Below are 18,882 nucleotides of genomic sequence, written 5' to 3'. Positions count from 1 at the left end.
ATAACTTTTTATCGTTCATGGCAAAAAATGGAAATTCGTTCAAATATTGAGAGAAAGTTCAGACTATACACACAGAAGATGAATGGAATCTGTATCAATCTGAAATATTGCTTTTAATGAAAAAATACATCTTCAGATTACTCAATTTATTTCTTAGAATTACACGTATGTTTTCATTAAAAGCATGCTTTATCTAACCCCACATATTCCTGTGCAGCGACGTCAATAATCCTTGATATTTACCTCTAGAACTGATTCTTACTTTCCTGAATGTTGTTACAGAGCATCTGCACAACCTCCTGCTGAGTGTGATCAGACCTCATGGAGTCTCCATATGATCCCATTGTGTCCATCAGGTTTACAGACCATTCTGGGTTCCTTTTGAATCTGTGCAAGAGTGTATCAAAGTAAAGAGGGCAATGAATGTGATGGTATCAAGTGATACTATTTTGGGAGTGTTCATTGTCTCTCAAATTGGGATTGGTTTTATTGGAAACACATTGCTTCTGGTGTTACTCATCAACACCTTCTTAGTCCAGCTACATACAAAGAAGCCTATAGATTTGATATTTATCCATTTGATTTTCGCAAATGTCATGACAATTCTTTTCAGTGGGATTCCAGAAGTAATGAATGCCTTTGGAGTAAGAAATTTTCTAGATGACATTGGTTGTAAGGTAGTGATGTACCTGTACAGAGTCACCCGGGGTCTTTCCCTCTGCACCACATCCTTCTTGAGTATTTTTCCAGGCCATCATTATCACTCCCAGCAACTCTAGGTGGGCATGGCTCAAGCCCAAAATCTCCACATACATTTTTCCTGCCTTCTGTTCTTTCTGGATCACCAACATGCTGGTCTATATCCATGTCATCATAAACATTGTGGCCCCATTCAACAGCACAGAACTTGACAAATTCTATTCTCTGACTTACTGTATTGGGAAGAATCCTGATTACATTCAGTCAGCTATCTTTCGAGGGTCCATGGTCTTACGAGACTTTCTGTGTGTGTTCCTAATGATCTTGACCAATGTGTACATGGTAAAATTCCTTTTCATACATTGCAAGACAGTCCAGCATGTCCATAGGACCAGCCTCAGCCCAAGACCCTCTCCTGAAACCAAGGCCACCCACACAATCCTGGCACTGGTGAGCTGCTTTGTTTTATTTTACTGGGGTAATTGCTTCCTTACCATTTATGTAAGTTATAAACGTAAGATAAAAGGGCTGGAGAACATCACCATAATTCTCTCCCATTGTTATCCAGCAATCTGTCCTTTTGTACTGGTCAAAAATCATTACAGACGATTCTTTCTGAACTGTGCCTTTTCAAAGATGAGAAAATCCTCTCAACACACAATTTCTGTCAACACCTGATGCCCTCACACACTTTTCTAACAGAAAGGACCTCAATTAGAATGTCCCACCCTTAATTTAGGGAAGGTCAAATTGTGAAAGAGTGCTAAGAATTGTCCCTTTGGACATCTCTCAATCCATCCAGCTTCATGAACATAGGGAGATAAATGACTGGACTTGTGGAATACAACATGTTTGAGACAGATACACCTGGATGAGGCAATCTTTACTTTATAATCATTCTCAAAAATGCATTTTGATTTTTTTGCATTATCCTATCTTTAAGAGATTTTCCCTAATGTTTCAGATCTATAAGTTCAGTTACAGTAACTATACTTGCTGGATTATGCTAGACAAATCTTCCCTTAGACCAAAAGACTTGGTATCTGCACTATTTTATACTTTACACCCTGGAGACAATACATGAGTTCATCATATGTTGTCAGTTATATCTGGTTTAAGCATAAGCAGTGATATGTGTAAATACAACCATGTTTCTCTCATCTTATGAATAACACTCCAGTCCCCAAAAAACCATCCTCCTATTCTTCAAGAAGCCCCACTTTACTTCCTCTATGCACCCTTTTGAACCTATTTGCATCCCTTGAGGTACTTCTTGAATAGTTCTTTTTTTTATGCATGTTTTTTGTGTTAATAGCAAAATGTGTTTTCTTTGCAGATTTCTACTTTTAGAAAGAAATATGGGGCCATTCCTTTATGTCATATTATGCTATATCATAAAACCTCAAAAATTCTGCTAGAAAAGAGCTAAAATTATCAACAAAATATTTTAAAATATTTTTTCCCTAAGAACTACACGCAAACAAGTATAATGCAGCAAACATCACACTGAAAGTGAAGCTGTCCTCAGCACATGAGTGACGCTTACAGCACAGAACTGTGTGATTCATAGCTTCTCAGGAAAGGGAAAACTGGGAATTGGAGCCAGAGAACAGAGACTGACTGATTAGGTAAAAAACAAGCAAACAAAAAATTCAGCTAGGTAAAAAAAGGAAGGCATGAAGACACTCAACTGAACACAATTACAATATGCAAGTACTAATTTTTAAAAGATAATGTGAGTATTTCTAAACTGTCAGACAAAAACTGGGACTTGTGATGGAGAGGGTACTACAATAATGATAAAGGTTAAGACAACTGGAACAAAAAGTTGCCCTAAAATTTTGAACCCTCAAAAGGCTAACATCAATATAAGAAGACAAATTATAAACAGAAGGCAGCATATTCATGATTTTAGTGGGGGATTCACACAGAATTATTTCAGTAATTGGTACCCCTATAGGGAAAAATTGTGTACTTAAAACACATACCATTGATTGATGCAAATCAAAACCATAACAAGGTAGTTTACGCTCACTAGACTGGCTAAAAAAAAAAAAAGATTGATGAGGACAAGGGTGGAGAGGACGTGGGGAAATTGGAACCCTCTTACACTGTTGGTGGGCACATATAAAGGTGCAGCTATTGTGGAAAACAGATATGAAGTTTCTCAAACACTTAAACATAGAATTAAGATACAGCCCAGCAATTCCACTCCCAAAGAATTGAAAAGAGTTCTCCAAACAAAAACAAGTCTGTGTGAATATTCACATCAGCATTATTCATAATATAAAAACATGGAAATAACTGAAAGTTCTACCTACCAATGAGTGAATAAAAAGACATGGTATATTCATAGCATGGACTCATATTCAGGAATAAAAAGAAAAGAAGGAATGACACATGGATGAGCAATGAAACCATGCTAAATGGAAGAAGGGAATTTTCTTTTTTTTAAAGAGAGAGAGAATGAATGGGGCAGGGACAGAGGGCGAGAGAGAATCTTAAGCAGACTCTGTGCTGAGTGCAGAACGCAACATGGGGCTTGATCTCATGATGCTGAAATCATGAACTAAGCACTCAAACCCTTAACTGACTGAGCCAACCAGTCACCCCTGGGGTGAGTGGGGTAGGGAGGGGTGAAACAGGGAATGCTTCTAATGGGCATAGAGTTTCCTGCAGGGGTGATGAAAATATTCTAACTTAGATTGTGGGGTTGTTGCACAGATCTGTAAATATACTAAAAACCATCAAATTGTACACTTTAAATTGCTGAATTATATGGTATGTGAATGATAGATCAATAAAGCCATTATTTAAAAAAAAGGAATGCTTATTATTGGACAAAATACTTAAAATTTTAATTTAAAGTACATATTAGAAATTATTTTTAACCTTGAGTTACAGAATATATATTTGTTTACATGTACATTTAGACCATTTAGAAACTTGGAACATTGAGAAAGTTGACTTGGGTGAAGATTTCATAATATTTCTAAAGAAATAAGCAGAAATGTTTCTACACGATCACATTCTTAAGCTTCTATGAAAATACAGAAGCAATTGAAAACAAGAGAAGAAACTTCAACATTTTTGAAATTGGAAATACTTTCTAATATAACTTATTGATGAGGTAATGTAAGAGAAATGATACGTTATTCATTCTTGAATACTGAAAGGATACATAACAAAATTGAACAATGCAGCTCAAGAAATTAATGGAAGACAATTTATGACCCTAAAAGGTACAAAAGAAAAAGTCTAATAGTGTAATGAAATGAGGGTTCAAATTAAAGCATTATAAAAACTAAAATGCAAAAAAGAACAAATGTGAATAAATAAATTACATGAAAAACAGACACAAATGAAACAAAAAAAAAAAGAAAAGGAGAAAGAAGAAGGTCAAGGAATTTACCTTGAGAAATATTATAGAGTAAGTGATTTCAAGATGGAGCTAATAAAAATACATGTAATTCAATACAGCTGAGTTGAGAAAGAGAATTCCTGTGTAGATCACTAAAGCAATCGAAACAGTACTTCAAAAAGCTACATACATGGGATTTCTGCTTCTGGCAATGTTGTGATATGTAATTTAGACAGCCCTCCCACTGAAAACAGCTACAAAAAAATGCATAAATATAAGAAAGCCTACTCTAAGTCAAGGAAGTATAAAGGGGCCATGTAGAAAGAGTAGAGTCAGATTGAGGGCCCATATTTTGTGCTGTGTTCATCATGGAGATGTTTCTCAGTTACTGCAGAAATTCCATGGAGAGAGAGAGAGACTTGGCAGAGCTTTTAACAGTCTCACAAACCAAGGAACCAAAAGCAGAGTTCAGGGCTCACTACACAGTGAGCATGCTTGTTACCAAACCCAAGTTTGGCTGGCTGCCCATTGCTGGAAATATCATTACTCAAGAGATGTGTCTTGATTGGAAAGGAATTGGACCTTCATTCATGAAGCCAGCAAACTGGGGAGAAGGCAGATTCTTGTCCAAAGGCCAGCTTTGCAGTTTCTCCCTATCCCTGAGATTTTTGAAGTGGTTTAGGGTAAGCAGTAAAGGCAGTGCAGTGGTCTTCAACATTTCTCGTTATCTTAGTGCTGGTGTTGGGGTGGGTGCGGGGTTGGGTCTGGATCCCATTTCCTGGTATGTAGGAATACTCTGTTCCTTCTGCACAGAAGGGCACGTGTTTAGATACTCAAAGGGAGGTTAATATAAAAATTGATGTGATGTAAAAAAAGAAAGCATTTTGCTAAGAAAATTGCTAGGCTAATCAAAGAGCCTAGGTGGTTTCAAACAGACTTGCTGACCTCTGTGGCCTGGGAAAGTTCTGGTCCTTCAATCCTCAAGGCCATTTCTCTATCTGCTACAATCAAAGGACTTAGTTCAGCCAGTAAAGAGTGTGCTAACTTGAAGCAAGTAAACCCTTAGGACTGGCCAGAACTGATAAGATACACAGACACACAGACACACAGACACACACTCCTATGCATACACCTATAGATTTATTTTGAGGAATTACCTCATGTGACTATGAAAGCTGGCATATCTGAAATATGTAGGGCAAGATAGCTGTCCTCGAATTCAGGTAAGGACCAATGTTCCAATCTTGAATTCAAATTCCATACGGTGCCTGGAATCTAGGTAGGATTTCCATGATAAAGACTTCAGGTAGAATTTCTTCTTCTCCGAGGAAACAATTTTTGTATTTAAGGCTTATAACTTATTTGATGAGGCCCACCCTCAATATTGAAAAACATCTTCCTTATTTAAAACCAACTTACTGTATTTGTTAAGTACATCTATAAAATACTATTACAGCAACATCCAGACTAGTTTTCGAACAACCAACTGGGACAAGTGATGAATAAAGTTTAAGCAACACAGCATGATTACTACAAGCCTTTGCCATTTGCAAAGAGCAAATGTAAAGCCTCGCTGAGCAGATATCACCCAAAGTCTCAGATGACTTGTATGGTGTTTTATTTACCATGTTCAGCCTTTCAGGGAACATAAGCTGAAAGAAAAGGTGAGATCATTGATGGAATGAAAAACAAAACAAACAAACAAGCAAACAAAAAGAGAGACATGGGGTACCAAGTGATACACAAGTGATTCATAGAGTTCAAAATAACTGTATTGCCTCTGGGGAAGAGAATTTAAAAGTCCAAAGTATGAACATGGCAAGATAAAATGGAAATGGGAGGAGGAGTTAAGATGTCAGAGGAGTAGGGGACCCTATTTTCTTCTAGAACCTGGCATTCAGCTAGATAGCTATCAAATCATTCTGAACACCTCTAAAAGCAACTGGACATCTGAGAAAGAATTGCTGCAGTTCTGCAAATAGAAAAGTGACAACTTTTTGCAAGGTGGCAGGTGTGGAGATGTGAATCTGAGGTGACATAATGGAGGATAAACCATGGGGTGGGGGAGAGGGTAAGCTTCCTTAAATTTGGTACCAGAAACTTTTATAAGCAGTGGAGCACAAAATCAGAACTTTTAGGAGTATGCCTGAAAGGTGCTCCTGAAAGGAGGCAAAGTTAGGCAGAATCCCAGGTGGGATAGCATGGTCTGAGGATACCCAAGGTCACAAAAAGAATGGGGATGCCTGAGTGTGGCAGAATTCCCAAGTATCAGAGAGGGGTAGCCAGGTGCAAACAGTGAGTCCAGGTGCTGGTTTTCTGCTCACAGTTGCCATAAACTGCAAACTACTACCTGGTCCAGTGATGGCTCTCCAAGCAGGGACCCATCAAGAAGTAGAACCAATGGGAGATCGCACTCCTTTCCCCAGGAGGAGTGTTGAAGGTACGGGCAGCTGGAGTCCATACATTTTGGAGACTCGAAATGGGTTTGTGTGCCTGAGATAAAAATCCTCGGTCACATGCTGGGGGACTATACCATTTCAGTGAAAACCAGGCAGACAAAGTGATTGACTACTTTTCATTGAGGTCTCACTGAAGAGTGGGGGATGAGAACTACCAGCTCTGAGGCTAGAGATCAGGGCACTGTGATTTTCATCTTCCCTGCCCAATTAGTGCTAAATGGACCTCATAGATATATACAGAACACTACACCCCAGGACAAAAGAATACTCATTCTTTTTGAATGCAATGGAACTTTCTCCAGAATACACCATATACTGGATCACAAAACAGGTCTCAGCCAATACCAAAAGACTGAGATTATTCCCTGCATCTTCTCAGACCACAATGCTTTGAAACTGGAACTCAATCACAAGGAAAAATTTGGAAGAAACCCTAACACTTCAAAACTAAGAGCCATCCTGGTCAAGAATGATTGGGTAAGCCAGGGAATTAAGAAGGAGATTAAACAATTTTTGGAGACCAATGAGAATGAAAACACATCGGTCCAAAACCTATGGGACACTGCAAAGGCAGTCCTAGGGGAAAATACATAGCCATCCAAGCCTCATTCAAAAGAATAGAAAAATCTAAAATGCAGTTTTTATATTGTCACCTTAAGAAGCTGGAGCTGGAAGAGAAGAACAGACATAACCCACACATGAGAAGGCAGGTGATCAAGATAGAGCAGAGATCAATGATTTAGAAACCAGGAGCACAGAAGAGCAGATCAACAGAACTAGAAGCTGGTTCTTTGAAAGAATAAATAAGATCCATAAGCCACTGGCTAGACTTATTCAAAAGAATAGAGAAATGACCCAAATTAATACAATTATGAATGAAAGGGAGAGATCATGAACACCACCAAAGAAATAAGAAGGATCATTAGAAACTTTTAACAACTTTATGCCAATAAATTAAACAACCTGGAAGAGATGGATGCCTTCCTGGAAACCTATGAACTACCAAGACTGGAATAGGAAGAAATTGATTATTTAAACAGATCCATTAATTCTGAAGGGATTGAAGCAGTAATCAAAATCATCCCCAAAAACAAGAGTCCAGGGTCTGACAGATTACCAGGGGAATGTTTGAATTCCAAACATTCAAAGAAGAAATAATACCTGTTCTCCTGAAGCTGTTTCAAAAAATAGAAACAGAAGGAAAACTACCAAACTCATTGTGCGAGGCCAGTACTGCCTTGATCCCCAAACCAGGCAACGACCCCATCAAAATGGAGAATTACAGACCAATATCCCTGATGAATATGGGTGCCAAATTCTCAACAAGATCCTAGCTGATAGGATCCAACAGTACCTTAAAAGGATTATCCTTAATGACCAAGTGGGATTCATCCCTGGGATGAAAGGGTGGTTCAACATTTGCAAATTGATCAGTGTGATAGATCAGATCAATGAGAAAAGAGTCAAGGACCATATGATCCTCTTCATTGATGGAGAAAGAGCAATTGACAAAATACAGCATCCTTTCCTGATAAAACCCTTCAGAGTGTAGGGATAGAGGGTACATTCCTCAATTTCATAAAAGCCATCTTTGAAAAGCCACAGCAAATATCATTCTTAATGGGGAAAAGCTGAAAGCCTTTCCTTTAAGATCAGGAACATGACAGGGATGGCCACTCTCACCATTATTATTCAACATAGTCCTAGAAGTCCTCGCAACAGCAATCAGACAACAAAAAGGAATAAAAGGCATTCAAATCGGCAAGGAAGAAGTCAAACTGTCTCTCTTCCCAGGTGACATGATACTCTATATGGAAAACCCAAGAAACTCTACCCCCAAACTACTAGAAATTATACAGCAATTCAGTAATGTGGCGGGATACACAATCAATGCCCAGAAATCAGTTGCATTTCTATACACGAATAATGAGACTGAAGATAGAGAAATTAGGGAATCCATTCCATTTACAATAGCACCAAAAATCATATATCTCAGAATTAACTTAACCAGAGAGGTAAAGGATCTATATTCTAGAAACTACAAATCACCCTTGAAAGACATTGAAGAAGACACAAAAAGATGGAAAAATATTCCATGTTCATGGATCAGAAGAATAAGCATAGCTAAAATGTCTATGCCACCCAGAGCAATCTACACTTTCAATGCCTTCCTGATGAAAATACCAAAGACATTTCTCAAAGAACTGGAAAAAATAGCCCTTAAATTTGTATGGAACCAGAAAAGGCCCTGAATCGCCAAGGAATTGTTGAAGAGGAAAAACAAAGATGGGGGCATCACATTGCTGGATTTCAAGCTATACTACGGAGGTGTGATCACAAAGACAGCATGGTACTGGCACAAAAACTGACACATTGACCAATGGAACAGAATAGAGAACCCAGAAATGGATCCTCGGTTCTATGGGCAACTGATCTTTGACAAAGCAGGAAAAAACATCCAGTGGAAAAAAGACAGTCTCTTCAATAAATGATGCTGGGAAAATTGGACAGCTATATGCAAAAGAATGAAACTTGACCACTCTCACACCATACCCAAAGATAAACTCCAAATGGATGAAAGACCTTGATGTGAGACAGGAATCCATCAAAATCATAGAAGAGAACATAGGCTACAACCTCTTTGACATTGGCCACAGCCAACTTTCTCATGACACATCTCCAAAGGCAGGAGAAACAAAAGAAAAAATGAACTTGTGGGACTTCATCAAGATAAAAAGCTTCTGCACAGCCAAGGAAACAGTCAAAAAAATTGAGGCAGCCCACGGAATGGGATACGATATTTGTATATGACACTACAGATAAAGGACTGGTATCCAAGATCTACAAAGAACTTCTCAAACTCAATACATGTGAAACAAATGATCAAATCAAAAAATGGGCAGAAGATATGAACAGACACTTTTCCAATGAAGACATGCAAATGGCTATCAGACACATGAAAAAATGTTCAAAATCATTAGCCGTCAGGGAAATTAAAATCAAAACCACATTGAGATACCACCTTACAGCAGGTAGAATGGCAAAAATTGACAAGGCAAGAAACAACAATTGTTGGAGAGGATGTGGAGAAAGGGGATACCTCTTACAGTGTTGGTGGGAATTCAAGTCGGTACAGCCACTTTGGAAAACAGTTTGGAGGTCCCTTAGAAGGTAAAAATTGAGCTACCCTATGATCCAGCAATTGCACTACTGGATATTTACCCCAAAGATACAGACATAGTGCAGAGAAGGGCCATGTTCCCCAATGTTTATAGCAGCATTGTCCACAATAGCTAAATTGTGGGAGGAGCCAAGATGCCCTTCAACAGATGACTGGTTTAAGAAGACATGGTCTTTATATACAATGGAATATTACTCAGCCATCAGAAAGAACGATGACCCAACATTTGCAGCAACATGGACAGGACTGGAGGAGATTATGCTAAGTGAAATAGTAAAGCAGAGAAAGACAATTATCATATGGTTTCACTCATTTATGGAACATAAGAAATAGCAGGAAGATCAGTAGGAGAAGGAAGGGAAGAATGAAGGGGGGTAAGCAGAAGGGGAAATGAACCATGAGAGACTATGGACTCTGGGAAACAAACTGAGGGCTTTAGAGGGGAGAGGGGTGGGTGATTGGGATAGGCTGGCAATGGGTATTAAGGAGGGTACATATTGCATGGTGCACTGGGTGTTATACACAAATAATGAATCATGGAACATTACATCCAAAACTAAGGACTATGGTGACTAACATAACATAATAAAATATTCTTATAAAAATAGTAAAATAAATAAAATTAAAAAAAAAGAAGTGGTTTATTTCTACAATGGAATATTACTCAGCCATAAAAACGAATGAAATCTTGCGATTTTCTGTGACGTGGATGGAGCTAGAGAGCGCTATGCTAAGCAAATTAAGTCATTTCGAGGGCGACAATTTCCATATGATTTTGCTCACAGATAGAATTTAAGAATCAAAGCATATGAGCAAGGAGAAGAAAAGATAGAGGCAAAGCAAGAAACAGATAAGAGTCTGTATAGAGTATAGAGAACAAACTGATGGTTACCAGGGAAATATGGGGGGATTATGGGTAATATGTGATGGGTATTAAGGAGTACAGGTGTGATGAGTACTGGGTGTTGTATGGAAGTTCTGAATCACTATTTTATACACCTGAAACTAATGTCACACTGTGTGTTAACTAACTGGAATTTAAATAAGAACTTCAAAAAAGATGATGCTTGACTCTGTGTACTAATAGTGTGTGGAGTACTTTTCATCTATGTTCATAAGAAATATGGGTCGACATTTTCTTGAAATGTTTTAGTATGCTGTTGATACATTTTCAGGAGTTTCAAAAAAAGATCAGTGTTAATCTTACTCAGTGTTTGGTAGAATTTCTCCATTACATCACCAATTAAGCCATCTGACCCTAGGTGTACTTTGTTTTGTTTAGAGGTGTTTCCTGTATTTGGATCACTGTTTCAGTCTCCTTACGTACTCTAAGTCTATTTAGGCTTCTTATTTCTTTTTAAGTTAGCTTTGGTAGTTTGTGTGTGTCTAGGAATTGATCTATTTCATGTAGATTTTCTACTTTATTGGTATGTAATTTTTATAGTATCCTCTTATCGTTTTTGTCAGTAAGTTTGGCAGTAACGTACCCACTTTCATGTCTTATTTTAGTAATTTGAGTATTCTTTTTGAGACATAGTCAATGTGGTTAAAATTTTCTCAATTTTGGTGATATTTTCAAAGAAAAAATTTTTGGATTCATTATTATTAATTATTGTTATTATATCCATTTAAGTATAGTTGATACATAAGGTTACATTAAACAGGTGTACAAATCATGATTCAACAAGTCTATGTTATGCTGTGCTCACCATAATGTAGTTACCATCTGTCACCATTCATTGACTGTATTCTTTATGCTGTACCCTTAATCGCTTGACTTATTCATCTGTAACTGGAAGTTTCTACATCCCTTCTCCCTTTCACCTATGTTGCCCATCCTCTCACTCCCTTGCCCTGTAGCAACCACCTATTCATTTTATGTATTTGTAGATCAGTTTCTGCTTTTGTTTGTTTGTTAATTTGTTTTTGTATTTTAGGTTTCACATATAAATGAAATCATATGGTATTACTTTTTCACTTCTGATTTACTTCACTTGGCATATTATCTTCTAGGTCCATGCACATTGTTGCAAATAGCAAAAATATCATTCTTTTTTATGACTGAGTAATTGTTCATTGTGTGTGAGTTTGTGTGTATGTGTGTATGTAACATTTTTACCCATTTATCTGTGAATGGATGCTGGAGTTGCTTCCATATCTTGGCTATTATAAATCATGTAGCAATAAACATAAAAAAATCAGTGTTTTTGGGCTAATACAACTACATAACCATGAAACAAAGATGTTCCTTGACTCCAACTTTTCAATATAAACAAAAATTGATTCAATAAGGACCATAGAATTAATACCTAGCTTGGAATCACAGAACACAGGCAAGTCATTTAACCTTTCTGAGGCATTGATAAAAACACCAACCTTATGGAACTATTGTGCCAGCGGGCTCACTGGAGCACCTAAAACCTAGCATGTAATATCTTATATATGTGAGTTGAATCTGAGGTCCAAAGCAGCTGATACTCTTAAAGCCCACACCACTGTGAGTGGATGACTCTTGTTATTTTCTCACCTTGGGATATCAACTCATAAAGGATATTTGGGTCAAGGATAATATAAATAAACCAACAGAACAAAGGAAGGAATATCAAGAAGAAAGTGTATTTTTTGACGACTCTGTTACTGGAAATTTGTAGACTGTTTGACAACTATTCAGCTGTATGTATGTATGCATGTATTTATGTATTTATTTATTGATGATAGTTATTTTCTTTAAAATTTTTTATTATGTTATATTATTCACTATACAGTACATCATTAGTTTTTGATGTAGTGCTCCATGATTGATTGTTTGCGTATAACACCCAGTGCTCCATGCAATACGTGCCCTCTTCAATACCCATCACCAGCCCAGTCCTATACCCTACCCCTCTCCCCTCTAAAGCTCTCAGTTTGTTTCCCAGAGTCCATAGTTACTTGTGGTTCATTCCCTCTTCTTTTTACCCCCCCTTCATTCTTCACTTCCTTCTGCTACCAATCTCCCTGCTATTCCTTATGTTCCACAAATGAGTGAAACCATATGATAATTGTTTTTCTCTGCTAGACTTATTTCACTTAGCATAATCTCCTCCAGTCCCATGCATGTGGCTGCAAATGTTGTGTAATCGTTCTTTCTGATGGCTGAGTAATATTCCATTGTATATATGGACCAAATCTTCTCTATTCATTCGTCTGTTGCAAGGCATCCTATAACCCAGCAATTGCACTACTGGGCATTTTCCCCAAAGATACAGACGTAGTGAAGAAAAGGTCCATATGCACCCAATGTTCATAGCATCATTGTCCACAATAGCTAAACTCTGGAATTAGCCGAGATGCCCTTCAACTACTCAGCTTTAACCGGTCATCCTACAGATTTTTTAGTACTTCTATCACCTTCAAAAGAGATAATTTTTTCATAGGGCTCTTCGATGAGTATTTCCATCAGAGAAGACTTCCCAGGGCTTGGACCAATGAAGTACATGTGTATAAATAAACGCATTAGGGAGGGAGCTGACAGCTTCGACCATAAATCCCACCCCAGCACAGACTTCTAAGAACTTCCAAGGCCTTTTCTTACCAAAGTCCATCCTTACATATTTAAAGTCACTGGCAGATCTGGCCCACAAAGGGCAGTGGTATTCCAAGTGTGGTCCATGAACTAATGCTCACCTGTGTATTGTTACTAGTTCATGATAACATACATTTAGAAATTGAAAGTGCATAGTAACTTCTTTAACAGTTTGCAAGATTTTTAAAAAATATTAAATATAAGAATAAAAATTGGGGTTTATATTTCCAAAAATATTGGCCATAGATCTAAATATACTGGCTAAAAATTAAAAGATCTAAAGATTTTACTCATTTGATTGTTAGAGGAATGGGGAATAGCAGGGGGTGGGGGAGATATAAAGAATCTTCAGTAGACTGTGTTGAGCACAGAGCCTGACACAGGGCTCGATCTCATGACCCTGAGGTCATGACTAGAGCTGAAACCAAGACTTGGACACTCAACTAAGTGAGCCACCCCGGCACCCCGAAAATATAAAACTCCTAAAATAAAACATAGGAAAATAACCTGTGACCTTTTGGTGGGAAAAGACTTCTTATGCAGGACACAAAAACATTACTTATAAAGGAAATATTGAAAAATGAACTTCATGAAAATTGAAGGGGTGCCTGTGTGGCTCAGTTGGTGAAGTATCTGACTTTGGCTCAGGTCATGATCTCAGGGTCCTGGGATCAAGCCCCGAGTTGGGCTTCCTGCTCAGTGGGGAGACTGCTTTTCTTTCTTCCTCTACACCTCCCCCTGCTCATGGTCTCTGTCTTTCAAACAGATAAACAAAATTAAAAAAAAAAGAAAGAAACCTGAAGAATTGTATTCATTAAAAGGCTTTATTAAGAAAATAAAAAGAGAATACATGGAATATGAGAAAATATTCATAGTGCATATATCCGTCAAAGGATTTTATCCATGCTACACAAAGAACTCATATAAATCAAAATGCAAATAACTCAAAAAGTAAATGGGAAAAATATTTGTACAGGAACTGCATAACAATGCAAAAATGACATTCACTTGGCCAATATGCCAAAAAGCATATACAAATATTGAAAACAGGGAAATGAAAATTAAAAGCAGAAAAAGATGCTACTGATGAAGGAACAGAAGGCAAGCTGAGAACAAAACAGAATCTGACCCCCCACAGCACCCCCCCCAAGGGATATATGTGACATTCCTCAGGCACTCCTGGCTGACCTAAAGCCTAGGAAAGGAAAAACAAATAGTTATCTTAGAGATCATAGTCCTGCAAGACAAGAGTCTCCCTCAGTTTACAAATGTTTTAGCAATCTACAAGAACAAAGCATTTCTATCAATAACCTAGCTTCCAGAAGGAAATGTAGATACAATTAAATGCCCTTATAACCTGCAGCCCATTGACAGATACTTGAAGCAGGCAGAGTATAATGTTCCTCCAGGAAGTTCCCACTACTTTCTTGTTAATGCCTTGCTGGAGGGAAAAACAGCTTTAACTTGACAATGGCAAGGCCTCTGGTATCCTGTGAGTCTTCTTTAACAAATATGAAAGTCCTTTCTCAACCTCCCTTTTTCCTTACCTCCCCCAACCCCATAGTATATAAATAGCCACCACTCACAACCCAGAACAAGAGCTCTTTCTGTCCATGGGTCCTGTCCCTGTGCTTTAATAAACCACCATTTTGCACCAAACATGTCTCAAGAATTCTTTCTTGGTCATGGGTTCTGGACTCCGCCACACTGAACCTCACCTATATTCCAAAACTGCATCATATTGACGTGGGAAACAAAGGCAAAAGAAAAAATTTAATTCCCTTACTGTCTACAGCTGATTGGCATATCCTTGAAACAGGCCAAGTGATCTTCCTCTAGGAATTCAGCTGCCTCCATGTTAATACTTTGTTAAGGGCAAAAGGCAATCTTAGCTCAACCCCCAGTATCCTGTTAGTCTACTTTAACATATAAAAATTCCTTTGGAAACTTCCTTTATCTCTACCCCACAAGGTCCATGTTGGTAATCATCCCCCCAAAATATGACCCACCCATATAGATCTGAAAGGAATCATGACTTTTAGGAAGCAGTATTAAATGACCTTTTCCTAACAATAGCTAGCCCCCTCAAGGTCGTATCCAACAAAGTTTCCAAAATATCTTGGAGGCCTGTGCTGTCCTTAACCACTTCCCAACTTCAAAGTATATAATCGGCCACTCCTCAAGACACCAGGGCAGCTCTTTCTGCCCCCAGGTCCTGTCCCCCTGCTTTAATAAAACCACCTTTTTGCACCAAAGACATTTCAAGAATTCTTATAAGGCATGTTTGTCTTGACCTTAACGTTCCTCTGAAGTGACTTTAACAGTTCTTGACATTTACCTTTATATCTAATTCTTCATATCCTGAATATTGGTAGAACATCTGCACAACTTACTACTGAGGGTGATTATACCTCATGGAGTCTTCTTACGGTTCTCTTATTTCCATCAAGCTTACAAATCATTTTGGTTCCCTGTTTAGGTCTGCAGAAGTCTTTCCACAGTATAAGAGGTCAATGAATATGACAGCTTTAAATAACCCTGTTTTGGAGTGTTCTTCGTTCTCCAATTGGGACTGTTTTATTTGGGAGCACGTTGCTCCTTGTGTTTCTCCTCAACACGTTCTTATTCCAGCCCCATGCAAAGAGGCCTATAGATTTGATATCCACCCATTTCACTTAGGTAATAACAATTCCTTTCAGTGGGATTCCAGAACTATTAAATGCATTTGGAATATGAAATTTTCTAGATGATATTGGTTGTAAGGCAGTGGTTTACATATACAGAGTCACCCGGGACTTTCCCTCTGCATCTCTTTTCTCAGTATTTTTCAGGCTATAATTACTACTTCCCACAACATTGATAGGCATGTCTCAAACTGAAAGACTTCACATACATTTTCTATCTCTCTCTGCTTTCTAGATCACTAACAGCAGATCTACATCCATGTCATTACCAGTTCCTTGGCCCCCTTCAACACCAATGAAGTTGCACAAATGTGGTATCTGACATACTATAGCAGGAGAGAACCTGATAAACTTCAGGAGGCTGGTTTTGTAGGGGGCATGGGTTTATGAGATTTCCTGTGTGTGTTCCTCATGATCTGGACCAGTGTGTCCATGGTAGCATTCCTTGACACCAGCCTCTGCCCAAAACCCTTTCTTGAAACTAAGGCAACACACAAGACCCTGGCATTTGTGAGCTCCTTGTTTGTTTTTGTTTTTGTTTTTACTCAGCCAGTAGCTGCCTTACCATTTACAGAAGTTGTAGACAGAATGTACAAGGGCTGGAGAACATCAGACTTTTCTCTCTTCTGTTATCCAGCAATCTGTTCTTTTGTACTGATGAAAAATATCAAATGGTACTTCCTAAACTGTGCCTTTGTAAAGATTAGAAAGTCCTCTCTAAACTATTTCCCTAGAAGTTTGAACTCCCTCACACATTTCTCTGTCACAAAGGGCATGTGGGTGGCTCCGTAGATTGAGTGTCTCACTCTTGATTTTGGCTAGGGTCGTGGGATCCAGCCCCACATATCGAGCTCTGAACTAAGTGTGGAGTTTGCTTGAGATTCTCTCTCTCCCTCTGCATCTCCCCCTATTGACACCCTCTCTCTCTAAAATAATAAATCTTTACAAAAACGTTTTAGACTGTTATGCATGGATGGAGCCATCTTTGACTTTTCCTAAAATAATTGTCAAACATTTATGCTTATGCTGATTTGGATGCCCTTAATTTTTTTAGAGATCTTCACTAATGTGAAGGATCTATCAGATAAATTACAGTAGCTACACTTGCTGATTATGCTAGACTGCCTTCATCAGTCAAAATATTTTGTATCTTTATTGTTATATACTTAAAACCCAAACAATTCTTGAGTTTACTATATGCTTTTGATTATATCTGATTAAGAATGGAGAGTGATGTAACTGTAAATATAACTATGTTCCCTTCACACAGTGAATACTGATCAAGATTCCCCAAAACACAAGTTATTATAGATTCTCAAATACTTTATGAAACCCATATATTACTTTTTATTTATTTGGAATTATTTTCCTCACTAGAAGTATTTCTTCAGTTTCCAATACATTTTTATAGGGATATTTGTGTATCAATAGCAGAAATTTTTATCTGTGTACTTTTGTACTTCTATTAAAATATTTAACAATTCCCATGTTTCACAGTATAACATATTAGAAATGTGAAATTTTTTCTTGAAGACTAATAAAATCTCAATAAAATAATTTTAAATATAAGTAAATGAAATAACTAGGTTAATTGAATTTAAATAAAAAGATCAAATAAACTATTAGATTAATAAATTATATATATTTAAGATTTTATTTATTTCTTTGAGAGAGAGAGAGAAAGAGCGAGTTGGGGGGGCAGTCGGAGAGGGAGAAGAAGACTATCTGCTGAGCAGGGAGACTGATTTGGAGCTTGATCTTAGGACCCTGACATCATGAGCTGAGGCAAAGCAGACACTTAACCAACTTAGTCATCTGGGTGCCTCAATAATTAGAAATATTTTTGAACTAAGTAGTGTGATCAGTCAAATATAATTTGAATCTGATGAGGAAAAAAAACCAGAAGCCTAATGGTGAAAGTGCAGCTGCTCTCAGTACATGGGTGAGTCATAAATCACAGACCTCTGTGCTTCAAAGCTCCGCGGGATAGAGAAAACTCATAGTTGGAGGCAGAGAACAGAGATTTAAAGTAAAGAGAGATGGAAGTAAAACAATTCAAATACATTCTTCTTATAATAGAAACAACCAATGCATAAGAACACACAAATGTTGAAAGTAAAAAGGGACAAAATTATAATAGGTTAATTGAGAGAAAGCTAAATTAACCAAATGTGAATTATGAGTCAAAAACTTGCACCTGTAATGGAGAGGCTTCTATAATAATGAAAGAAAAGTGCTGGTCGGATTTCGATAGGAGTTGCTTTAAATATGTAATTTGCCTTGGGTAGTACAGACGTTTTAACAATCTCTGTTCTTCCAATCCATGAACGTGGCATGTTTGTGCATTTCTTTATTTATTCTTCAATTTCTTTCATAAGTATTCTACAGTTTTCAAAGTACAGATCTTTTACCACTTTGGTTGTTTATTCCTAGGTATCTTATGATTTTTGGTGCAATTGTAAGTGGGACCGATTCCTTGATTTCTTCTTCAGCTGCTTCATTGTTGGTGTATAGAAACGCAACAGATTTCTATATATTGATTTGTATCCTGTGACTTCGTTGAATTCATGTATTAGTTCTAGCCATTTTGTGGTGGAGTTTTTCAGGTTTTCTACATGGAGTATCATGTTGTGTGTGAATAGTGAAAGTCTGGCTTCATCCTGGTTGATTTGGATGCATTTTAGTTCTTTTTGTTGTCTGATTGCTGTGGGTAAGACATCCTGTACTATGTCAAATAACTGTGGTGAGAGTGGACATCTCTGTCTTGTTCCTGACCAGGGGAGGAACAACTCCCAGTTTTTTCACATGGAGAATATTAGCTGTTGGTCTTTAGTATATGGTCTTTATGATGTTATGTTCTGCCTATCTGTACTTTGTGGAGGGTTTTTATCAAGAATGGTCCTGGATAACAACCCTGCAATCTCTCTTCATCA

General features: G+C 37.7%; 1 protein-coding gene and 1 pseudogene across 1 annotated transcript; both read left to right on the top strand.

Moving 5' to 3' along the window:
* The first annotated feature begins 419 nt into the window (after nucleotides 1-419).
* LOC100480901 (vomeronasal type-1 receptor 4) lies at nucleotides 420-1,377 on the top strand. Its single transcript, XM_002931164.4, is given in 2 exon segments — nucleotides 420-743; nucleotides 745-1,377. Coding segments are annotated over 2 exon segments (957 nt in total).
* A 5,044-nt stretch (nucleotides 1,378-6,421) lies between these two features.
* LOC109488701 lies at nucleotides 6,422-16,741 on the top strand (annotated as a pseudogene).
* The last annotated feature ends 2,141 nt before the right edge of the window (nucleotides 16,742-18,882 follow it).

This window comes from Ailuropoda melanoleuca, chromosome 3 (genome assembly GCF_002007445.2).
Source record: "Ailuropoda melanoleuca isolate Jingjing chromosome 3, ASM200744v2, whole genome shotgun sequence".
Taxonomy (NCBI): Eukaryota; Metazoa; Chordata; class Mammalia; order Carnivora; family Ursidae; genus Ailuropoda; species Ailuropoda melanoleuca.
The sequence above is the reverse complement of the archived record's forward strand: the minus strand, read 5'-3'. Positions and strand labels throughout refer to the sequence as shown.